The sequence below is a fragment of the Panthera leo genome, chromosome C1, assembly GCF_018350215.1.
Source record: "Panthera leo isolate Ple1 chromosome C1, P.leo_Ple1_pat1.1, whole genome shotgun sequence".
Lineage (NCBI taxonomy): Eukaryota > Metazoa > Chordata > Mammalia > Carnivora > Felidae > Panthera > Panthera leo.
In genome coordinates this window covers 153,350,500-153,376,533 of record NC_056686.1, presented here as the reverse complement: position 1 = coordinate 153,376,533, position 26,034 = coordinate 153,350,500, and the positions used below count along the sequence as shown (strand labels likewise).

At 34.0% G+C, this 26,034-nt stretch overlaps 1 protein-coding gene across 10 annotated transcripts in view; it reads left to right on the top strand.

The window, feature by feature from the left end:
• SCN3A (sodium voltage-gated channel alpha subunit 3) overlaps nt 1-26,034 on the top strand; it is an 81,490-nt gene that overhangs the window by 49,045 nt on the left and 6,411 nt on the right. For 9 of the 10 annotated variants that reach the window (XM_042948997.1, XM_042948993.1, XM_042949000.1 and 6 more), the window contains exons 15-22: nt 195-551; nt 2,221-2,691; nt 13,280-13,400; nt 14,779-14,933; nt 15,682-15,855; nt 21,717-21,839; nt 24,329-24,601; nt 25,999-26,034. The exon at nt 25,999-26,034 is cut by the window's right edge and continues 18 nt beyond it. In XM_042948997.1, coding sequence (XP_042804931.1) covers nt 195-551; nt 2,221-2,691; nt 13,280-13,400; nt 14,779-14,933; nt 15,682-15,855; nt 21,717-21,839; nt 24,329-24,601; nt 25,999-26,034 — 1,710 coding nt within the window. The remainder of the gene's footprint in view (nt 1-194; nt 552-2,220; nt 2,692-13,279; nt 13,401-14,778; nt 14,934-15,681; nt 15,856-21,716; nt 21,840-24,328; nt 24,602-25,998) is intronic. The other variant, XM_042949001.1, reaches the window with a different exon arrangement.

Below are 26,034 nucleotides of genomic sequence, written 5' to 3'. Positions count from 1 at the left end.
TTAAACGATATGACTTGATTTACAATTCTAGTATTGTTATCTCTTTTTTTCTGGATTTGAATTTTAGTATGGTTTGAGATTTTCATATCCCTCAGAAGTAGGTCTATAATATGGTATACTAATAAAATAATGTCTAACTAACTTCTAAAATTATATTGTAATTATACTGAGAGTATTTTTTCACTTAATTACAGCTTCGAGTTTTCAAGTTGGCAAAATCCTGGCCCACCCTGAATATGCTGATAAAGATCATTGGCAATTCTGTGGGGGCTCTAGGTAATCTCACCTTGGTGTTGGCCATTATTGTCTTCATTTTTGCTGTGGTTGGCATGCAGCTGTTTGGTAAAAGCTACAAAGAATGTGTCTGCAAGATCTCCAGTGACTGTCAACTTCCACGCTGGCACATGAATGACTTCTTTCACTCCTTTCTGATTGTGTTCCGCGTGCTATGTGGAGAGTGGATAGAAACCATGTGGGACTGTATGGAGGTCGCTGGCCAAACCATGTGCCTTATTGTTTTCATGTTGGTCATGGTCATTGGAAACCTTGTGGTACGTATGTATTACAAATGCTCATATTTAAGAACAAGATCAAACTGTAGCAAGGAAGGTGGCCTGATGCAATAGACAGCTCTGGTTTGATCTTCAGTAACTTAGACTCAAATCCCAGGACTAGCACTCTGAGTTTGGGGGAGTTTCTTAGCTTCTCTGAGCCCAAAGTTTCCCAACTATGACACTGGAATAACAGAGCTGAAATCTTACGGCTGGTGTGAGGATTAACTGAGGTACATTTGTGAAAGTTTGGGAGCAAAAATATTAGTTTTTTTCTTTGTTTTTCTTTTTCAAAGCAATGCTTTTATGAAGACTAATTTAATCCCAATATTACTGTTAAGGCTTGAATTATTTTTTTATCCTATTTTTACTTTGAGAAGAAAATGATCTCCAGTAAATCTAAAAATATAATTGTCCATTTTATATTGAAATTGATCTTTGCACATTCATAGTTCATATTGTTGGCTTACTCAGAGGCATAAGTTGCACATTACCAAATTCTGAAGATAAATTTCAATAAAATAGGCTTTTATATTGTAGCTATGTATTGTAATTATTCAAATGCCTTGGAAATGGTCTAAATATATCCTTCCCTGAATTTACTTTATTAAAAGAAAATAAGTTATTGCAGTTTGAGGTTTCATATGTATGGACACTGACAAGATTTTAAAAGCTTACTTTCAGTTCTGACCTAAAAGCACAAATGTAAAAGCACAATTTGCATATTTATGTGATTTGATGCATAAGTTTCTCAATTATGTGTGGACAAAGTGTTCTTTATGCCATCATACTGAACCTTTCCTTTGAGAGGTACATTTCCAGTTAGACTGCTTAAAAGAATGCTTGTGGAGGGATGCCTGGGTGGCTCAGTCAGTTAAGCATCTGACTTCAGCTCAGGTCATGATCTCATGGCCTGTAAGCCTGGAGCCTGCTTTGGACTCTGTATCTCCCTTTTTCTCTCCCCCTCCCCTGCTCTCACTCTGTCTCTCTCTCTCTCAAAAATAAATAAAAATTAAAAAAAATTTTAAGAATGTTTATGCAATAACTGTAGACATGCATTTTTTTCAGAATAGTATATTAGGAAGCTCTAGATTATGAACAAAATGATACAGAAATAAGGAAACAAACTAGGGTTCTTGCTTTGATGGCAAGTGTGTTAACCTTATATATTTGCATTTAGAAATCTCTGCTGTTATAAATTTGTGGCCATTGGACGAAGGAATTTATATGAAAAGTATACTGTTTTAACACATACCACTAGGCTATCAAATACATAAATTCATTATTTATACACACAAAGCTAGACACATTCTCTAGACAAACTAATAAAATGAAGTAAAATGACTAAAATGATCTTTTTTTCTCATTGGCTAAAACCATAAATTTGGATTTTTGTCTCTTCACTGGCAACCCTGAGTAGACAATTAAAGTCTTAGAAGTTTTCTTATTGTCCTTCTTCACGAAAGAAAAGGCACTTGTTTTATCGTTTCACCCTTACGGCAGGTAGAAGATTTCAGGTCCTTTAAATAGTGTGTGATTAAGACATGCATCTGAAATACAGTAAGCATTCGTTGAATTAATTTTAGTAAAGATCTATGAATTCCCTGTTTAAGTTATTAATTTATGAATACTTCATATTAATGTAGCAAATTTTCTTGTTTTATTTTAGGTTCTGAACCTCTTTCTGGCCTTATTGTTGAGTTCATTTAGCTCAGACAATCTTGCTGCTACTGATGATGATAATGAAATGAACAATCTCCAGATTGCAGTAGGAAGGATGCAAAAGGGAATTGATTATGTGAAAAGTAAGATACGGGAGTGTTTCAGAAAAACCTTTTTTAGAAAGCCAAAAGTTATAGAGGTCCATGAAGGCAACAAAATAGACAGCTGCATCTCCAATAATACTGGAATAGAAATCAGCAAAGAACTTAATTATCTTAAAGATGGGAATGGAACCACCAGTGGTGTAGGTACCGGAAGCAGTGTTGAAAAATATGTAATCGATGAAAATGATTATATGTCATTCATAAACAACCCCAGCCTCACTGTAACAGTGCCAATTGCTGTTGGAGAGTCTGACTTCGAAAACTTAAACACCGAAGAGTTTAGCAGTGAGTCAGAACTAGAAGAAAGCAAAGAGGTAAGAATGCCTTTAAAGTTTTTGTGGCATTTCCTATAATAACCATGCATTATGGTTATTTAGTATTTTCATTATGCTTATATGCATTATTAAAAAGTATACTGAAAGTCATATATATGACAATGTTGGAAAATTATGAGCTATTCTTTATTGGGAAATCCATTCATACAAATTCCAACTTTCCACAGGAAATCATCAATCTGTGTAATTAGTATATTCATCTTCTTGAAAGTTTGAAAATCTGGCTAAAAATTGTGGCCTGTCAAAACATCAACCTTATTTAATACATTCTATTCTACACTACGTTATGCTCTTTAGATGAATCAATGAACCGTATTTTATTGATCATTGTGAAAGTGTCATCTCCTTACCTTCTTTATTAGGTTTTGCTCTGATTTGTAATGTGAAAGTTTTGTGTAGCTTTTGTTCACCTCTGGAGGTTTATTGACTATGACAGAGTGTTATTCATTTATGAAAGTGTTACACATATTAGGAAAGTGCAAGAAGCATTTACATTTTGCCCAAGGGTGAGCAAATCTATAAGGTATTCCAGATTAACTTGAAAAATGCTAAGAGCTACTTAGAGAACCTCCACTTGAGGATTACAGTTAAGAAGTAAAAGTTGAAAATCTGCTCTTATTGTCATATTACTGTTGTTCAAAATAAAACAAAGAAGAAAGGGAATTGTTCCTACCGTGTGATTAGAATTAATAGGATCCCATAATAGCCACTTAATGGTATTAATTCTGCAGTTTTGCGTTGTGAAAAACAACATTAAAATTTTTACTACTATTCATTTTTGGACATCTAACATCCCAGTAGGAAGTAAGTCCAGTACAGAATTATAAAAGACAGATTTTAGCTTAAGGGTATGATATTTAGCACCACAGGAATCAGACCAATGATGTCTGATTTTGTGAGCATATTTTAAAAACCTCTCTTTTTAAGAATGGTATCAATAGAATTTGTATAAGTAATAAGTAGTTGACAATGTCATAACTCATAGTTCCTGATCCTTTCTTTCAGGCATTTCAGCACTGCTGAGATATATTATAATACCAAATTTGAAAATATTTTTAAGAGGTACAAATACATGCAAAATGAGGTATAATATTCTTGGAATTCCACTCAAAGTCTGCTTAATGAGCTCAATTCTAATTTACAAATTGCTCATTCTGATAAAATAAGAATTTAATTCTAATTTTATTTTTCATCCCCCAAATAGTCCTATTTAAGAAAAAACACCAACTAATTAATGAGCACTTATTGAGCACTTTCTGTAAATCCAGCACTCTGCTGGGCTACTAAGAGTAAGGAAGAGTTAAAGGAGAACTCTATAATATAACCCCTTTTGGGAAATCTCAACATCTTTGAGGAAGCTAACATTAATTCTTAAAATCATTCAAGACCTATTAAAAAGTTTTATCCTGCAGGACTGAATATAAAAATTAGAGATAGTGAGAAACAGCAAGAACATAGCAAGCTGCTAAACGGAAGAGATAAAATTGAAACAGGCGTCCAAGTTTGGGTCAAATATATGATCAGGAAGCCAAAGCAAAACCCTACCAAAGGAAACTCACAGTTGAGAATGGGCTTAGTATTAAGGTGTAACAGTGGAACAATCAGCATGAATAAAGTACTGGTTGAGAAGATACTGGAAAATATGTTTGGGTGAGTAAGGTGTTTCAGAATGTAAAATCTTTGAAGTGGAAAAGTTTAGAATTGGCGATACAGTCAATAAGGAGCTATTTGTTCTGAAGCAGGGGAAAGTGATGTTTTAGGCAAGTTTGTTTGGTATCAGTGAATTTATCTTGGGGAATGTGGTAACAATCATTTGATAGCAATGAGGTGATGAAATTCTGGGCTAAGGTGATAAGTATGGGCACTGAGACCTGGCAGTTTGACAAACTAGTAAAGAAAGACTCCGGGAAACTGGAAAAACAGTAATGCCACTGAAATGACTTCTTAGAAAGGTTACCAGGTTTAAGTAGGAAGAGGAAGAATTCAATTGGAATATCCTGAATTAGAAGTGATCATATTGGGAGTAAAACCCTGGAGGAGAAATCAGGGTTTAAAAACAGATTTGATAATGCAGATTTCATAATTACCTGATTCCCTGAAAATAGAGGAACTTACCAAAGAAGTTATAATAAAGAGAAAATAAGGTAAGATTAGGGACAAGAGTAGTTTGGGGTCAAGAAAGGGTTAAAAAAAACCCAAAAAACAAAAAACAGAAAACAAAAAAAGACAAAAAAAAAGAGGCAGAGAAACTTTTGCTACATTAATGTCATAAATTTTATCACATTGGATTTATGGAAATTAAATATCTTAATTTCTTTCTACCAAAAGGTTGATTTCCAGAATATTTCAAAAACTCTATAGTGCCCACAGGTATTTCAAATGGTTGCTTAGAAGAATATCACCTCATTGTCATATCTTCTTAATTGCTAGAAAATCATACACTTGGTGTGTGGAGACACAATGACTTCATTATTAAGTTCTGGAAAACATTTTATCATCTGAACAAAAATTCCTTTTCGGTGACTCTTTTTATAACCATTCTATCCTCTTCCAAGCTAAATTTTGGATACATGGAAACCAATAATAGAATGTAATGAAATTAAAATTATGTAAAATAGCTGGAAAAATTCATCAAACTAAATAGAAAAACTAAAGACTTTTATAAAGCTAGGATAAAATTTCAGATTATTTCAAAAAGTAGAAATAAATTAAACACATTTTATATGGATGATGTTTTAAATTAGTACTAAAAAAAACCCCTGAAAAAGTAATAGGGCAATTCTCATATATGCTCACACAAAGATTAAAAGTACATTGTTCTTAAAAATAAAAGCAAAAAATTAGCATGTTCTAACATAATACAGTGGGTTTAAATTCCAGCAAAGTTCAGTTTTAACCTGAAATTTCTCAAAACTGCTGGCACTGAACATAGGTCACATTTCATATGCATATTTATGTTGGCTGGGTTATTCTTTCTTAATAACTATTGCACACATACACATACACACACACAAATGAAAAGTAACATATCCATAAAGTGACATTTTGGTTCATGCTTCTAAGTTTTTGACCACAAGTAGAAAAAGAACATTGAGCTATGCTTTGAAGAGCACAGAATATCCTTTCTTTTTGCTGACAAAGTAAGAAATCATACAACCTAACCAACAGAGTGATACATTTCTCACTAAAAAACAAAACAACAACAACAACAAAAATCCCTGCAATATATTTCTGCTTTAAGAAAAGGCAATAAATTAATCATTAACTTAGATGGTATTTGAAAACTCTAGTCACTCTGCTCCTTACATTCATATTTGTCATATTGTATAATGAGCTAAAGTACAATTGGGAGAAATAATCCCTAAAATACTTGTTAGAGATAAAGATATGAATTGCTGTTATTATATTTGTAACATATATATTTATACATCTATATCTAAATCCATTATATCTATATATATTGGTCACTAACATAAATGAGATGGTATGGAAACAAATATAAAGCTTTGCATGAAAAAATGTAAGAGAATTAAAGGTATAGATTTCAAAACAGTGATCTTTTTATATTGGAAAAACTTGGAATCATACAAATCTTGTGACAAGATCGTAATGTAGAATTTTGTTTTTATATTTTTAAAGTTCACGTAATCATGATTTCTTGGAATATTTATATAACCGAGTTTTTACAATTTTGTTTATAAAAGGTTTTATTGTCTTCCTAGGTGAGGATATAGAATAAATGCTCTTAAGAATCATATTTGAAGTTGAATTCCAAAGCACAATCTAGCAATATCATACTCTGACCTTCACTGCTTACCATTCTTACTTCTCACAGGGGTAAAACCAAGCTGGAGCCATCAAGAATGCAACTCTGGTGTTTTTTAACCAGCCAGAGGCTCGTGCCATCACTTTTACCCGGGTTACCCAAGCAAGTTGTACATGTACAATCACTTTCTAAGTAAATTTTGACTGGCCTGCATGCTACTCAGCTCTGTTCCTTCCCCTGCCATGGCAAGGAAGTGCCAGATGTGCCCAGCTGCTCTCTGCTGAATCGTGTGACACATCACAGCATGGTCAGGAGACACGGGCAGTCCCACATCATATTTGATTCTGCTAATGAGTTTTCCAGTATAGCCTTTTAAACTTTTAAAAGCAATGATTGCATGCTCTATAGGATTTATATCTATTTTAAAATATGATAGGAATGTTTAAAGTTCAATGTAGTCAAGAATTTAAGAGAGCATGCATTTTTTTTATTTCTCTGCTTTTATTTCATTAAAATAAGACCACAACTCTTTGTTGTTGTTGATTCAGCCCTTATAAGTAAATTGTATACTAAAATGAGTCTCACAGGATTTTTTGATAGTGCCATTTTCAGATCATTATATTCAGATTCATGAATATAATTTTCAACCCTTATAATTCATTTGCTCCAGATGGAAATGTTTGCTTTCATGTTGTTTTTAAGGCTCTGTGAAAAACAAAAGCAAGGTGATCATAAGTTTTTGGATATGAAGGGCCATAGTCTGTATGTATTTGGGCACCACATATCTTGGATTTTTATGTAGTTTAGGAAAGTTGTTGAGTCATATGTCTGCAAAACCGTAAGTGTTCATTGGAAAATAAATAAAGAAGGAAGCATCGTGATATGGGATAGGAAAAGTTCACTGTATTTTTATCATTAAATAATTGGTCCAGTGTATCCATTTTAAAAAAAATTCCTTTATCTACATTAATTTTCCCTAAATGTCCTTTCTACCCAAAACTGAGCAGGTAAAAAAGAGACATAGAAAATGTCCTATTTTTTAGTATTAAATATAGTTTTATGAGGAGTAAAGGGCATCTCCCAAGACTGCCATAGGTTTGTACATAACTAAGTCTTTATTTTCTTCACTCAACTTTCTCTTGTTGATATCAGTGCTTGCTGGACTCTCAGCCAGAGGGGGGTTCTGGGAGGGAAATTACAAAGCAGAAGTAGAAAGTTCTTGAGTATTGGCAGTTTCAATACTTTTGGTGAAAAAAAAATCTAACTAGAGTTTGGAGTTGTCTCTAGGTTTAATTTATACCTGCTCTCTTCTTCCTTAGGGATAACTGAGAATTAGTTGGAGAATGAAATCAATTCAGAAATAAAATTATTAATGAAAAGTAGGGAAAAAATACAGGTCCCTGCTGATTTATACAATTTTTGTGTAACAATGACTATTAACTTTCAATGACCAACATTAGCCAGTGGAAAAAAATCTGATTTATTTTTTCTTCACAAGCAGGACAGAATTAAATGGTACTGGAGAATTATCTTTTACATCATGTTTATAACAGTATTCCCTCCATTTCAAAGTATTCATGGAAACTGTAAATAGATACTTGATGAAGACCTCAAGCACGTGCTCTTCTGGAAAAGGCACTGTGCTCTGTTTTCAGAATCTGGAGAGCAATGAAAGTACCTCTGGGCTTTCTCTGTCTTGCTCTCAGTGTCTTCCAAACACTCTCTTTGTGAAACTGAATGTGAGGCAACTCTTCCAGAGGCACAGATGGGTACGTCAATAGCCATTTTAAACCCATCGTGACCTTTAGAGAACTGTTTTGGTGTGGTAGCGTACTTCTGTTGAAATAAAACCCAATTAAGGCTAGTTTAGATGGAAATTTTTTGTATATCTTCTCAAGATAAGCCAGTTTTTTTTTTATTTTGGTTTCTTGATGCCCTTTTACCTTACTTTTCAACTACCACATAATTATTTTCACTTTCAAATATCATGTTCTTATTAACGCTGTTTTGAAATTAAAGAAGCACCAGGGCTGTTGCACTTTTAAAATGTGTTGAGGCAAAGCCACATACACGTGGTTTATATTTTTAGCCATTCAATAAGTGGCCTAGAAAAGAGAACTATTGGTTTTAATCTTGTTCTCCCTGCCTTGGACAAGCAGCCCAATGGCTTCCTGGTGTGTCTACCTATTCTTCAAGTGAAAGATCGTAAGTCAAGATATGGATATGCATATCCAAAAGATCAGACTAAGGCCCTGATAGTATGTGTGATCAAAAAATTTTCCTCTTCTACTTGTAAGACAAAACTCAGAAGTTATGAGAGAAATGGCTAGATTTTAAAGGCAATCTGTAATGGCTGAATCTTTTATTTTTGCCTCTTGAACCATATAGCAGTTTGTGAGAGTCAAGCATTTGATAGCTGACTGAAAATAAATGAAATGTAAGCGCATTTCAGTGGAAGTAGGCCAGTTGCTAACATTCTCTTCTATCTCTGAAAGTTAAATTTCATGTTTTAATTGGATAAAAATCAAGAGCAATATTCATCACAAAGGAGAATTTCTATATGAGTTCATGTTATTAGAGGGAAAAATGGTCTCATGGCCTTTATGGGTGCTGATTCTGTCATTTCTTATGAATGGTATTTGTAGTCAACCTTCTTGAAAACTACATATTCAGGTACCATGTCTTTGAGAACATGGTTCTTGGATCAGCGTGCAGCTTCCACAGTATTGCGCCAGGCTTCTGCTACAGCCAGGCATGTTTTCTGTGGCTGAATTAGGCCTGGAGAATGTTGCATCTTAAAACCTGCTTTCCAGTGTGCATTTGTAGAGCATAAGCCATCATCCCTCTGTAGATTCAGTAGTTTCTACAAGGGATGGAAGAATCGAACTTTTAAGTGCCATAAAATATTGGAGGGGTAAGGAGAAAATAGTACAAGAACACAAGTTTGAACTTGTACTATATGGTTTATATGGAAGTTTTCTACAGTTATGCCTATATACCTAATTATATTTTTCTAACTACTTCTAAAAAAGTATTAATTTTATTATTTAGTATAGTATTGAGTTCCTTAATATGGAAAATTTCATTTCAGGTTTCTTGGCTTTTTTTTTTTAATACCACTGTAGTATCACAGCTATGGCAATATAAAGAAAGTAAGTTATTCTTTGTGTTTATCATCAGTCACTTGCTTTTAAATCAGTTACATGCTTTTAAATAAATTTGGAAGTCATTTTGGTAGGGCTATGATAAAATGTATCACAAACTATGCTCTATCAGAGTATGAGTGCCAAATATTGAAATAACTAGAAAACGTTTAGATTACATAGATGGCATTATATCAACATACAGGATTTTAAATTTCTAGGATTTAAGTTTCTAGGATACAAATTAATTCTTTAAAAAGACAGCAGTAAAATCCTTTATGTATACAGTGACTAAAGCATATCAGGCAGTATATCATAATTAGTAAATTGTAACTTAATAAGAACACATTCTAAGCTTTACTTTATAAGTAAATTCACAACTTTTGAAATTTTATATGGTTGACACAAGATTTTTGTAACTTCATAGAAGAAAATGTATGTATTTCCCTATGACAAAAAAAATGTGGCCTATGAAGATTACAACAGAACAAGCCTGATACTCCAAGTTAAGAAGAATTAACTTATGTCAACTTCCACAGGGAAAGGAGTTTCCCACAAAACACTTCTTAGTGAAATGAACACTAGCCTACCAACTAACTTTTCAGCTTTGGTGCATGAGGGTCTACAAGACTCTGAATATTCCTTAAGAAACTTTCTAAGGTATAAGTTAAAATCAGAAAATCAGAAAAACTTAAAATCAGAAAAACTCCTGAGTAACTGTGAAGCAATTCTCTATGTAAAATGGGTTCTGCTTGTTTGAAAAGAGTAGAATACATGTGGAGTTTTGGAAGGGTGGTTTGTCTGTTTTTAAAACCCATGTTTTAAAATAATAATGCCAGGTAGATAGAGACAAACTAACTCACTACTGACCCTCTATTTTACAATCTTTACAATGTACAATGCGTAACTTCCATAACTATTTAGAAAATTGAAAGTATTTATATCCAAACATGTTAACCACATTCACAAAAACATTTATAACCTAAAGACAGTACTAATAACAAAAGAATATCCAATGGTCAATACTTGGCAATGGTAGATTCAGTTGTCATTCAGATTAGCAGCTACTATTACTTGTGTCATTCAGGTTTAAGTCAGTATAGTGTTTGTATTTAAATATAAGACCATCTGTAGACTATGAGGCAGACAATTATAATGTGAAAAATTGAACATCTCACAATTATATTAACAGTGGTAAAATGAGAAGAGTATGTTTTCTAGAGTTGTCAAATGGGAAAGTATACATGTATTTGTATATCTATACACATATGCTGATTACTTTCTTCCTTCATTGAATGTCTGCCAATATTTTAGAAAAACATTTCTTTATTGAATGTCTGCCAATATTTTAGAAAAACATTTGGAAATTTCATGGGTTTTTATTGCTAAAATATTATTAATTTTAAATAATTCCTATTCATTAAAAAGGTATTTTCTAATACAATTAAATAGACTTCTATCAAGGCCATTATTGAATTATATATCAAAGCGGAGAGATGAAATTACCTAAACACTATAATTCTCTCTCTAAAAGTAATACAAAATGCATTCAATCATTTATTGGCACTCTCTAAATTTGATATAAATATTTAGTGTTTATTCTGTGCTTGGGTCTTTTGGTATATATGTGTGTGTGTGTGTGTGTTTGGTATATACGTTTATGTATGCATACATAAATATATAATTTGTACCTATGTAAAATTTTATGTACATACATAATTTATATATATTCATGAGAATATCTGATCAAAGCAATCATGTATAATGGCCTAACATTCTATAAAATTTAGCATAAAGAAATTATGCAAGAAAGAAAGCCTTCATGGAAGAGGTGATCCATGACTAGGCTCAGAAGAAACTGGTGAATTTGGTTTGGCCAATAGGAAGAAGAAATACGGAATGTTTTATAACTAACCTCAAAATAATTTGGTTTCTTACTGGTTTTATTTATACAGTGGATATTATCACTGCCACTCATCAAATATCATAGTGTTCAACCCATAAGTCACCAGTGAAATTGGAAGGGAAGAGTTAGTCGCTGAATTCAAACAATTATCCAGTATTTTCTTTGTTATATCAGAAGCTGTTGCAATTCTATCCAGTAGTAGCTTTTCTGGGATTTTCTTAAAAGAATAAAGATATTCTGGTTATAAGAAGCAGAAAAGTCTTGCGGGAAGAAAATATGTCTCAGTCTTTCAGCTCTCCAAAAAGTAGAGAAATTTAGTGATAAAAATTCTTGTACTATAATGATCCTAAGAACCATCAGCTGAATATGATGGCCTAGTTTCTCTCTTTAGCATACGCAAGACAAGGAGGTATTTTATTATAGAATTGTATTTTGATTTAAAGTATTTTTCATAATATATATTCATAATATATTTAATTTTCATAATATATTTAGTTGGGCATGATTAACCTCACCTTCAAAGTAACATCGCAGAAAGTATCATCTGGATAGTACTTTTCAACTAGTTCACAATATAAAATATTAAACTACATTTGCATTATGATTCCAGTGAATCAAGAATCTTAAGCCAAATTTCCTCCAATATGACCAATGTTTAGGGAGTCATTTGGGGATTTTTTTGGTAACACATTAACTCTTTCAGAAGGCTAGGGCACAGCGACCCCTACCACTTAGCTACTAAAGTTAATGGGGGCTTTGGAAACATTACCATGTCCATGTGCTGTTTCATTCATCCTAAAATCTTTACATTGGCCAGGCTGTGTTGTATGTCATGTCTTTGCATCAGTTTTCATAAAACGCTGCAAATCCATAATGTCTTCCCAAGTGATCTCAAAGTATTTATATGTTTATTCTTGTAACATTAAAGTGGCTCTTCCCAGCCATGTGGCATGTCACAATGATTTATTTACAGGAAAAATTCACAACTTGGTAACATGTTGAATTCAGAATGTGCTCCTAATAAAAGTCTATACAGATTCTGCCCAATGCCATTTATGAAGAAATTTCCATTTGATTTAGGATTCTTTGGCAAGTATTGAAGTCATTTAAGCAGTTCAAAAAGAGAGAGATAGAGAGACAGAGAGAGATCCATCATCTTTCTGCTAGTAAAATAAGAAGATTATGTAAGCCAGAGGAAAAATATAGCCCAAAGTTGAAATATAATGACTGTGACTAATGTCAATGTGCTGCTCTTCCTTTCTAAAATTATAGAAACATGGACAGTAGTTTGAGACAACTGGTAATGTTCTTTGCTCTGAAAAATTCCATCATAAGAGGTGGAAATTATAATTTAATTTGATGCATTTTAACTAATATAATCAGTAGTGGATGTCAGCATACCAAAATTTCATCAAACTATTTTTGATTTGGTCTGAGTATTAATTCATTAAGCTATTTTCATATGGCACTCATATACAAATGGAGATCATAAAACAATCAGTATGACCCATCATTTCCAAATCACCCACACTGAATGCTGTCTTACTTTCTTCTGTCTGAATCAGGTCAGCAGTTCCATTGTTTTAAATAGTAGGTCTTTAATTATGTTAAATTATTAGTACCTAATGTCAGTAACGTTAATAGAGTCAGATGTAATCACCATCATTTTTTTCACACCATGACAAAGAGTTTCCAAATTAGCTGAATAAAAGGGGAGAAAAATCACAATTTGCAATGGGGTTTTGTTTCCAGAAATTAAATGCAACCAGCTCATCTGAAGGAAGCACAGTGGATGTTGCTCCCCCACGGGAAGGTGAACAAGCTGAAATGGAGCCTGAGGAAGACCTTAAACCAGAAGCTTGTTTTACTGAAGGTAAATAATTTCTAATATGATTCAAATGCAATGCCCCTTCTTTTCTTACAGTGGCTGAAAATACTTCACTTGAGGGAACTATTTTAAAGAAATGGTAAAGACACTTTATCTTTGCTTTTTTCTTTTCTTCTGAAAAGTTAATTTATCTATATTTCCAGATTACAGTGGAATAGCAGTGATTTGACATGTCTTTTGTTTTTCGTTTCATCCTCCAGAATGTGGAGAGGCTAACCCTATGAGATAAATAGCGTTCTGGAATGTCATCTCATTGATACTGACTGCAATCCCTTCAGACCTCATTGACAATGTTGTGATTTGATTTATAGATGCTACAATAATTATACCCCATCCTTCACAGTTTCAAATGTGGTTAATTTGTGCTGTGACCAGAGCTGTTAGGGGATGCGGATGTTTTGTAGAGTTTTGACAGGGAAAACAGTAGTTGTTCTCACAGAGACCAGTATAGTGTCTTGCACACAGATCAATAAAGATTTGCTGATTTACTGTGACTGGATTTAATCCAATGAGTAGTAGCTCAGAAAGAGCAGAAGAATGGATGAGAATTAGAAATAACATGAAAACTAGAAGGGGGAGGACAAAGGAACAGAGATACTAACTGACAAGATGAGTCATAGTGTAACTAAGAAAAGCACTGAGGCTGAAAATAAATTAGCTTGGGAAAAATGACAGTGGCTGATACCTAAGACAACAGGGGGCTTTTCTGTACATGAAAAGAAGGAAGTAAAAAATTCAGGATCACATCAAGGAATTAATAAACAATTTGAAAGTACAGTTTTCCCCCAAACCTATTTCCATCAATGGCCTTGAGGCAAAGAGAGATTCTAACTAGTATTAAAACATTTATACTCATGCAACTCTTGATAAAGTAATCCCTTGAATTTTAGGTGGCTGGCTGAATATGTAAGTCTGAGAATGATTCATTTTATAGGAAAGATGCTAAAGATAACTAGGGAATGAAGTAGCCAGTTCCCCTGTAAATGATGATCTGAGACTGGCATGGGGAGAAAGCAACAAAGTTTAATTTTTTCCTATTTAAGATTAAAATATATTTTCTAGGAATGATGGAGGTGGGTGGGAAAGTGAAGAATGTGGGTAAGGGGATGGGCAAAATAGATGGGCAAAATAGATGGGCAAAATGGGATTAACAGGTATGAACTTCCAGATATAAAATAAGTAAATCATGGAGATGAAAAGTATAGCACTGAGAACATAGTAATATTGTAATAACTATGTATGTGACAGACTGTGACTACACTTGTTGTGCTGAACACTCAATAATGTATGGGATTGTTGAATTAATATCTTGTACAAAATATATATACATTTCTAATTTATTGTATTTAATGTTATCTTTTAGGATGTATTAAAAAATTTCCATTCTGTCAAGTAAGTATAGAAGAGGGCAAAGGAAAGGTCTGGTGGAATCTTCGGAAAACCTGCTATAGCATTGTTGAACACAACTGGTTTGAGACTTTCATTGTCTTCATGATTCTTCTCAGCAGTGGTGCTTTGGTAAGTAAAATGCAAAGTGGTAAGAATCAGGTTCTAGTGAAATAGCTAATGCTCTGAAAATACAACAAACATACATTGAGTTTAAGAGGCAAAAAAGGAGGTATATCTATGCCTTGCAGAGCTTGGCACCCAGAGTTTAACTATGCAAAACTCAGCACAGAATAAATCAGAACTATGAACTGCCAGATGGAATTTCTCATCTGGTGTTTATCTAATAGATGTTTTCCTCACTGAGACAACCACTTACAGAGACATTCTGTAACTACGTTAACTTCTATGTCAAATACCATCCAGTTCTCCCTAATAATTATATTAACATTTATGGACTAAAAGTGTATTGTGTTTTCTTTATGTGTAATCAGTTTATTCTTTCAAAATAAGACAGATCATTCAGGGAATCAATAAAAGTAATGTTGGAATAGGCCAAGTCGATCCCTCATTAACAGAACTTCTAGTTATTTCCTGAGTTCATATTACTTCTCTAAAAGCATGTCTTTATGGCAGTAATTGAGACAGAGATTTGAAGGTGAGAGACAGGAAAGAAAGAACATTTAAATCAGTAAAGATATTGACATTTCCTTGCCAACATTTTCTGTTAGTTTTAGTCTTCAGAATTTGTCTGTTTGTCAGATATTAACCCATATTTATCAAATTACTGCTTTGTGTCCAATATTATACTAAGCAATTTTATCAAGTATTAGAGGGGAGCAAGTAATTCAAGTAAAATAAAAGTATTTTTGACTCACAGGCTTTTGAAGATATATACATCGAACAGCGAAAGACTATCAAAACCATGCTAGAATACGCTGACAAGGTCTTCACTTATATATTCATTCTGGAAATGCTCCTCAAATGGGTAGCTTATGGATTTCAAACATATTTCACCAATGCCTGGTGCTGGCTAGATTTCTTGATTGTCGACGTAAGTATCCTGAGTGATTTTTATGAAATTATTTTTAAAAAGGCAAGTTTGACACTTCACATATTTCTATATTAAAACCTTGACTTTTGAGAACTTACTCTCCCTCATGCTGACACAACTATGCAATTAAAAAAAACCCTACAATAAATGTAAAAGAAAGTGTGTGTTCTGTGCCATAAGCAGACAGCTCTTTTTCTGAAACTTAAGGACCTCAAGGTAAGGAATAGCTAAACATCTATCAGTTGACAGATCTAAGCACTTAAATTATTAACAGTTTAAGAAAAATCTCCAGGAGGTAAAATTAAGATAGATTTGGGGCCAGGGATTGTGAGATTGCATTTTAATTCCTTTCTAGACTACCTGTTACTAAATAATGCTAAAATAACCCATTGATTGTATTCATTCAGCCACATATCCACAGAGACAATAAAATACATTTCCATTCTTAAATCAGTAAGTAGATATCCCAGTAGCTCTTCAGACATATACCATGCAGAGAGTTAGGTATAGGAGCCCTGCTCTGAATCTGACTACCCTGGGGTCAGTAGTCATAAAAACATCACCAGTTATAGGATCTGTATGACTTGCACCCTATTCTCATTCCAAGTGATGAAGAAACACTGGAGCAAAATGACAGTCATCTGGTTCTTTGTAGTCTTTGATATTCCACTGCACAAAGCTTCACAGCCTCCCCCAAAAAACAAGGTACTTCAAGCACCATCTCTAGCTGTTCCCTAGCAATCAGAAAGCACTTTTTAGCCCTAACACTTGCCAATATGAATGAATAATTGCTGTATGTGTGCATTCATTTTATCATTTTGACAAGTGTGGGCCTATCTAAATTCTACTCCCCTTTTTCCCACGCATGCATAACTTATAATACTATAACCAATGTAAGTTTAACCCTTTGAGTTGATAAGAAATCTGCTACCAGATCACTTCAATGGACCAGAAATGATTTCTAATTCCCATGGCTGGCCTTTAATGGACAAAAAAAATGAGTCTCAATGTTACCCTGAAAAGCTATCCATAAGGGAAGTTTAATATTCTTATGATCTGCGGTGGAATGGGCCTCAAAGAATATCTAGACATTAGGAAACTGAAGCCTCAGTTTAAATAATTTTCCTAAGATAATACAACTACTTAGTAACAAAGCTGAGATTAGTGTCCAAATTTCCTGATTCTCAATTCAGTTCTCCTTTACCCCATGAGTTTCCTATCTGTTATAAATGTAATACTGTATTTTCAGACTGTGGCTTTGGGATTTAGCACTTATTATCATCTCCAGCTTCTCCCTGAAGAACACTTAAATACATTTAAGAATCCTCTCTGGTTCAGAAAGATCTTGTCATGCATGAAGGTCATTTACAAATGTGATAGAACTTATCCAGAGAATTCTGAAATTTACTGAAATATTTACATTTATTAAAAATTTTACATTTACTAAAATACTACATTGTACTTCAAGTATTTCCATATATTTGCCCCATATAGGACATATAAATAAGATGCTAAAATCTCTCAATAGCAGGGGTTTTGTATCATGTTTGTATCCTTAGAGACACCTAATATAGATACATAAGTATCTATTGAGTAATGTCTAAATGAATAAATTTAATTTCAAAAAATGTTGCCAAAAAAAAATTACTTCCCTTTTAGTGAGTCTCAATTAGTAGACTGGAACTGGGTTATTAAAGCCTTCTACTTTGGGACAAAGTATGTTACCTTAAATGGGTCTAGGGTCTATCCTTCACAAAGCTAGGGCTGAAATATGTGAATTAATATAACCTCAGTTAACAACTTGTTCTCAGACCACTGGGTCCACTAAGTTAAAGTAAACATAGAGATAAAACTGTTCTTGAAAGTACAAGTAAAACATACTTAAAAGGGCTTCACAGTCCATCAGGTAAATTGCTGTTAAAAAGATAAATAAATAAACAGCCACAGAAAGTAAAAAAAAAAAAAAAAAAAAAAATCTGAGGTATAAGTGAAGTACTTCAAACCAGAAGGAACATGTTTCAAACCTTGAAAAATGTATCTGTGTAAAAATATGATCTCTTCAATTCCCTACCTAAAAGTAAATGTAGACTGCAGTGGGCTACCTATCCAACCTCCTAACATTCATTCATTTATTTAATAAACGTGCCGAGCACCTAAAAAGGGCCACGTGCCATTTTAAACAAAGGAGGTGTGAACATGAACAGATCAAGCTGTTAGAGCTTACACCCTCTGGAAGGAAGGAACAAACAGTAAAGATATAAACAAATACAATCTAAAAATAAGATCTTTTGGGGCTCCTGGGTAGCTCAGTCGGTTGAGTGTCTGACTTCAGCTCAAGTCATGATCTCATGGTTCGTGAGTTTGAGCCCCGCATCAGGCACTGTGCTGACAGCCCAGAGCTTGGAGTCTGCTTCAGATTCTGTGTCTCCCTCTCTCTCTGCCCCTCTCCTGTTCATACTCTGTCTCTGCCTCTCTCTCTCTCAAAAATAAAATAAAACATTTAAAATATACGTAAATAAATAAAAATAAAAATAAGATCTTTTGTCGCATGTGGTATGATTGTTTTGCCTATTTGGGCTTTTGTTTCTTGACTTTGTTTTTTTGTCATGTAGAAATGTTTCATATTGATTTGGTCAAACTTATCAGTCTCATTTTTTCCCCTTCTTGGTTTGTTCATGCTTCTGAAGACCCTGTCATGTCAAGATTATTAAAACACTTTTTCATGTTTTTTACCCAGTTTTATAGATTGAGTTTTGTTTCTTCATCCATTTAATTTTTATTTTGGTGTAAGGTGTGAGATTAGGATCCAACACTATTTTTTTCAAAATGATTTCTGCCTGCCTCTCTCTCTCTCTCTCTCTCTCTCTCAACCTCTCCTTTGAAACGCTACCTTTAACTACATGGTAAATCTCAGCATGTCTTAGGTCTAATTTGGATTTTATTTGTTTCATTCATTTCTTTGTCTATCAACATAACAACTTGAATTACTGCAGATTTATAATTGGTTTTAACATCTAGTGGGGTCAGTGCTCTCTGTTCTTAAAACAATAATAAATTATACTTATACTTTCTCATGTTAATATTTTAAAGTTTATATAGTTCCAAAGGCTCCTATACAACTTTTTAAAAAATATATGAAAACATGTATTAGCACCTAAAATAATTGTATTATTTCTTATAATAGTTTTTTACTTTATTCCTTTGTTTTGTTGAGGTCAACAATAATATATCAGCAAATAATGATTCTACTACTTTTCTAATGCATATAGCTCTTATTTCTTTTTCCAGAAAGTGTTAAAAAAATGTTGGTAGTGGGCATATTCTTTTAGTCCACTTTAATGAGAATGCTTCTGGATTTTGCCATCAAAAATAATGCAAGTATTTGGAATGAAATGTATCATTGGAATGCATGGAGGTGATTGTGGTTTTTACTTCAACTTGCTCATACTGAACTTAATAAATCATCTTAAGCCATTTTAAAGAGAAATACATTCACATTACTTGGTTCATTAACCACTCACAGAACTCCCAGGGTCTTCTTCAAAATCATCAAATCCCTCCTGCATTATTTCTCTTTCTCAGTCTCGTTGATACAGAAACGTGGAAAGGTATGGAAGACAACTAAACCAACCTCCTGAAACAAATTTTAAGTGCGTGGCAAATCTTTAAAATTATTTTTTTCAATATTGCCTTAAAATATATGAAGTTTTTCACATTCGTTAACTCAATAAATTAGTTTTTATCCTACATAAAATGGGATGAGGCCCATTAAAGGAAGCTCAGTTACTTGTGCCCCACTTCTCTAAGAACTCAGAGTCAGGCATGGTGAGGTAGTTATATGCAAGTGGTCCCTCCCAGTCTTTGAACCCAGAATTTCCGATCCATCCAGTACTCTCTGATTTTGGCTATTGCCTTTCTTTTCTTCTCAAAACATAAGCTTCCTTACTTGAGGTCTTGAGGAATTTCTAGCCACTTTCCTTTAAACTCCCAGTTCTCAAATAAAAAGACTTGGAGAGCATGAGGGAACTCTTCTGAAAGCAGCTCCAGAGGCCTGAAGAAACTGTGAATGCTTCCTGAGGCAAAGAAGCCCAGAATACAGAAGATTGCATGTTCTCTAATAACCTTTCCCATCTTTCCAGTCTTCTGTAGCAGCAAACACTAGACAGAAATGAATAGCTCAATAAATTATCTTGCCACTAGTCATTTATTTTTCTGTTAAATTCTGTGAGATGTATGCTAAATTAAACAACGAGGGAACAGTGGTTCCATCTGCCTTTAAAGGCTCAGTTCTGTTTTTTGTGTCACGCTTTATACCATGTGTTCTTGGGCAGATGACTGTTTCCATTCTACCTCATAAGACTGTTGGAGGATTCATTCAGATCCATTTTCAACAGCCTTTCTCACAAGAAATTAAGTTCACATGCCTTTAGAGCATCCAGTGGATGTAATGAATTAACTCCTCCCTCCCTACACATCAAGGAAAGCACTTGTACAGTCCTTGAGAATTGAGAAGATAGTCACTCAAACCATTTTCTGTATTTCATGGCTCAGATGACAAACAAACATCTTCTTGGAGGTCTTAAAGCTCTTCCTGTTACAAAACGAGAAACAAATTTTTGATAAGGTATGCAAAAGGATAAGGTATGGTTTTGACGTCAGATCACTTGGGTTCAAGTCCCAACTCCACCTCTTATTACCACTTCATCTCTTTTCTTTTGGGGAGGTGGGGGGCTTAACCTCCTCACCAGTGAAAAGGCAATAGTGATAGTATCTACATCTTGAGATTTATGTGCATAAGGCACTTAGAACAGAACCTTGCAGTGCACCTGGGTGGCTCAGTTGGTTAAGCATCTGACTTCGGCTCAGATCACGATCTCACGGTTTGTGAGTTCAAGCCTTGCGTCGGGCTCTGTGCTGACCACTCAGAGCCTGGAGCCTGCTTTGGATTCTGTGTCTGCTTCTCTCTCTGCCCCTCCCCCCACTTGCACTCTGTCTCTGTCTCTCTCTGCCTCTCTCTCAAAAATAAATAAACTTAAAAAAAGAACAGAACCTTACGTATAGTAAATGTTCAATATATGCTACTATATTGAAAGAAAATCTAAGCAAATAAAGTATCTTCCTCTCAAAAAAGGGCATGTCTTCCTTAACCTTTCATGCATTTAACTAAAATTTCGTTATGTGTAAATATCAAAAGATGTATTTCACTACATTATAAGTCCAGAAGTTTGGGAAAATATTTCTTCATTACTATGAAACTACAACACAGTTTGATAAAATTTTTTTTCAGGTAAAACTATCCCATTATTTATTTATACAAAACATTTATTTATTTATACAGATAGCATTAGGCACCATAAGAGAAGAATGTTTCATGCCAGTCCATAAAAAGTTTATGTGACCTGCCTGGAATGGGAAAAGAAGATATCTAAGCAACTGACTCTATTAAATGGTAAATGCTTCCAGGACACATAACCAAGCCACTATATAAATTCAGGAGAGAAATACAACTTCCAATCAATGATATTAAGCACAGATCCACAGAGAATCTGGCTTTTGAATCAAATCCTGAATCATCAGTTATACATACACAGGTTGAAAGGGGTTCCATGGGGTGAAATATCTAACTTGAAGGGTTTACAGATATTTATAAAAATGAACAAAGACTCTGTTTCCATTGGTAAGAAAAGCAGTGACATCAGATGAGCCTGGCAATGTAAGATGATCCCACTATGTGGAAGGTGAAGGCTGCCAAGATACGTCTGAATTTTATGTGGTTGGTACTAAAGAAGAGACACCATATCCTATGTCTTTAGTCAACAGTTTATTTCTTGGTGGACTGATTAATATCTTTTGTTTTGTAGGTTTCTTTGGTTAGCTTGGTAGCCAACGCTCTCGGCTACTCAGAACTTGGTGCCATTAAATCCCTACGGACACTAAGAGCTTTAAGACCTCTAAGAGCATTATCCCGGTTTGAAGGCATGAGGGTAAGAAGAAAAAAACTCTGATGATTCATGTCAGAATTAAATGTAGGTGATCATTTAGATACAGAGGGGTACCATACTCTTCTGATATTTAGTTCATAGAGTTACAGAATTTAAGAGCAGGAATCTTAGAGATCACTAAGGCCAACCTCATGAAACCGAGGTTTATACAAGCAGGTCCTCAGAAACTGTGGCAGAACAGGACTAGAATTCAAGTCTTCTGATAACAGTTCAAGGATGTTTCTACAACATCCAAAAAATGTGTGCTGCCATTTATTTCTTTTCATTGCTTATACATTTTTAAATGATTATTTACTATTGACATTCATCTTAGTAAGGGTGTTTCTTCCTCCCAATGGGCAGTTTGATTCCTCAGAAATCACTGGTAATGAATGAAAAGTAAATAGTTTTTGTGTGCTTCACTTCTTCAATTAACAGGAGTAACAAAAAACACTTGTTGTACAAGAAAACAACACTAAATTGTAGCCTCTGATAAAATCTATACATCCTAAGCAACCAAAATAGGGGGTTAGAAAAATAAAGTTGGCATTTCAGGCAACCCCTGGGGTTTGTTTTAAAGATTGCTCTTTTAACGGAGCATTCTGAATAAGGTTCACTTTTTCCATAGCATGTGTATCGTTCTCACCAGCTCTCTTCTTTAGTGTATATTTTATGCATCTACATGTAAAGTACACACTTATTTAGTTACACAATCTCTTGTCATGCCCCTCAAAATACTAGTTAGCAAAGGCCAGCTTTGTTTAACCCAGCATGCAAATGCACATGGCTATTAAATTTCTCCCTGGCCATACGGCTTTTATGTTAGAAGGTTTGTTTGGAGCAATAAAAACACTTCAGCCTTGACTTTGAGATTCACTCATCAGGGAGAATGAAACCACTCTCCAGACTTTCCAGAAGCACTGTAAGCAAAGAAATATTTGGTTTTACATTCTAATTTCATTTCGTTGCTACTTGATAAAAGTCACAGGGCAAGATAAAATTCATAAAAATTATACAATTTCAAGTTCTTTTCAAACCAATCTTTGCCATTATTGACTTAAGCCCTCATCTTGAATCCACAGCTGCATATTAACAATTCCTCTTTGAGGGGAGATAGCAATTGAACAAAATAAGAAACTTATAAATTTGCTCCAATCTGAAAAAATATTGTTTGGCATTTTAATTCAACCATATGGCAGAATTAATATTCCCACTATAAAATATGGTAAATGTATCATGTATTTATTTGATAAGAAAATTTGTGCAGGTCATTTTGCACAAATTTTAGTAACAAAGAAATGTGGCAAGTATAATACATATGACTTAATTTCTAAAAGAAATAAAACAAGTAGCATATGAAATTTTTACAACTTTGAATTTCAGGTTTTGATGTTAATTAAAAAATTTTTGGTGTTGATTTCTAACATAACATTTACAGTATTTAAAAATTTTTTAACGTTTATTTTCGAGAGAGAGAGAGAGCAAGTGGGGAAGGGGCAGAATGAGAGGGAGACCCAGAATCCGAAGCAGATTCCAGGCTCTGAGCTGTCAGCATGGAGTCTGATGTGGGGCTTGAACCCATGAACAGTGAGATCATGCCCTCAGCCAAAGTCAGACACAACCGAACGAGCCACCCAGGTGCCCCACTTTTACAGTATTTTAAAATAAAACAATAGTTTTATTTAATATACATGCCTAACAAAATAGTCCAATATGAATCAGATTAAATTAGACAAGAAAAGATACTGTCAACCTCCCTAGAGATTTCAAAATACAACTTAAGCTCTTTTGAATTTAACAAGAGGAAAGGTAACTTGATTTCTCCTTCACGAACAGGTCAGTGTAGGTTGATGAAGCAACATGTACCCCAAAGTGAACATGTGAGAGATTTAGAATAATAATGAGGGCATATTCAGTACTTTTATGTCCAGAGATAAATTCCATCTCATTTAATATACTTTTTTAAATTGGGATTTACCAGTAGAGAAAAAAAAAGAACCTTGTAAATTCCTAACTCTATTCTTCATGGTCATAAAAAGTTGACTTGATCTGTGGATGCAGATTTAAGGCATTATTAATACTTCATTTGTAAAGGATTTGTTTAACCTTGTTTTCAAATCATCAGTCATTCATTAACACTTTTGAAAATTAAAATGTTTTGCTGAATGACGATTACTTCTTCTGTTGGTATTTAATGCATTTTTTTTTCTTTTCTCCCCAGCATACAAACATTTTCTGACTCCATCTTACTATATCAGGTTTTTATTTCTTTTCACACTTTGGCATATTTTGGTTTCCTTAAATCCTTTAGCTCTTTAGCTGTGTCACTGTTTGTTTTCCCTTATCAAACATGTCCTAGAAAATATCCAAGAAACAACTTACCTAGATTTTTAACTCTTTTCACGCCCATTTTAATATTAAATAAGTAAATGAAAGGAATGGTTTCCATTGTAACGATTTGTCGGCTGTCTTACCCTCGTTTCCTCTTCTAGGTTGTTGTGAATGCTCTTGTTGGAGCAATTCCCTCTATCATGAATGTGCTCTTGGTTTGTCTCATCTTCTGGCTGATCTTTAGCATTATGGGTGTGAATTTGTTTGCTGGCAAGTTCTACCACTGTGTTAACACGACAACGGGTAACATGTTTGAAGTTAGTGAAGTCAACAATCTGAGCGACTGTCAGGCTCTTGGCAAGCAAGCTCGATGGAAAAACGTCAAAGTAAACTTCGATAACGTTGGCGCTGGCTATCTTGCATTGCTTCAAGTGGTAAGTTGCCACTGTATGAGTTCTGAAGACATTTTCAAAATGTTTCACAAAAGATCATTTCTCTGATGGTCTTTGATTGAATAATTAATATCTGACAGTATAAAAGTAGTTGATGATAACACCTATATTATCAACTGAACTTGATTTTAAGATGTTTTGCAGTTAACTTATTATGTATTTACAGCAGTGTTCAGCTTTTAGTATGTTTTAACATAGCCTTGTATTTGATTCCTAGGTTTTTTTCTTTTTTTTCTTTTTAATTTTTTTAATGTTTATTTATTGAGAGAGAGAGGGGAAAGGGGCAGTTAGAGGGAGACAGAGGAACTGAAGCAGGCTCCGTGCTGTGAGCGTAGAGCCTGATGTGGGGCTCGAACTCATGAACCATGAGATCATGACTTGAACCAAAATCAAGAGTTGGTCACTTAACCGACTGAGCCACCCAGGCGCCCTGCTAGGTTTTCTCTTATTATATATTGAGGACTATTGCACTATACTGTTTTTAGTTTTCTTTAGCAGTCATTGCCAAAGGAGCAATTTTATATGTTAAAATAACAATGTATAGTTTATTGATGAATTAAATATATTTTAGTGCTAAATTAAATTATTAGCCAGGAAATTTATTGTACCAACATCTAAGGAGGATGGTTCTAGTATTTGTGGGAATACAAATCTTATGGGTAGACTTCAAAATGTATAATGTTTAATAATTTTGACTCAGTTGACCACATATTAATTAATCAGTTATTTGCTAATGAAAACCATTGAGTTGTGTTTAAACTCCCCACAGGTTTGAATCACAGAGCTTATGTTTTTGTATAAAAAGGACTTGAGACTAAGATGGCAATTTTATGAATCAAGCCTCCAGATAAATTTTAGTGTAGAAAAAAAAAATACAGTATCTTCCAAGAGAAACAAAGAAAATGAGTTCCAGACTCTAAATAAAATCATATTCTATTTCAATTTAATTTCTTCATTCAATTCATTTCAATCTATTTTTTTTAATTTTTTAAATGTTTATTTATTTTTGAGACAGACAGAGAGAGAGAGAGAGAGAGAGAGAGACAGAGAGAGGAGGCGGGGGAGGGGCAGGGAGAAAGGGAGACACAGAATCCAAAGCAGGCTCCAGGCTCTGAGCTGTCAGCACAGAGGCTAATGCAGCACTTGAACCCACGAGCTGTGAGATCATGACCTGAGCTGAAGTTAGACACTTAACCTACTGAGCCACCCAGTTGCCCCTTTAAAAAAAATTTTTTTTCACATTTCAACCTCTTTGTAGAAAATTTTACAATATTATACAAAAAGTTACTCATAGTAACACTATCAGATTTTCATATAGTGAAACGCCATATTCTTAGATTAGGTATTTAATGCAGAATTCAATCATGTATTGTTCACAGGCCACATTTAAAGGCTGGATGGATATTATGTACGCA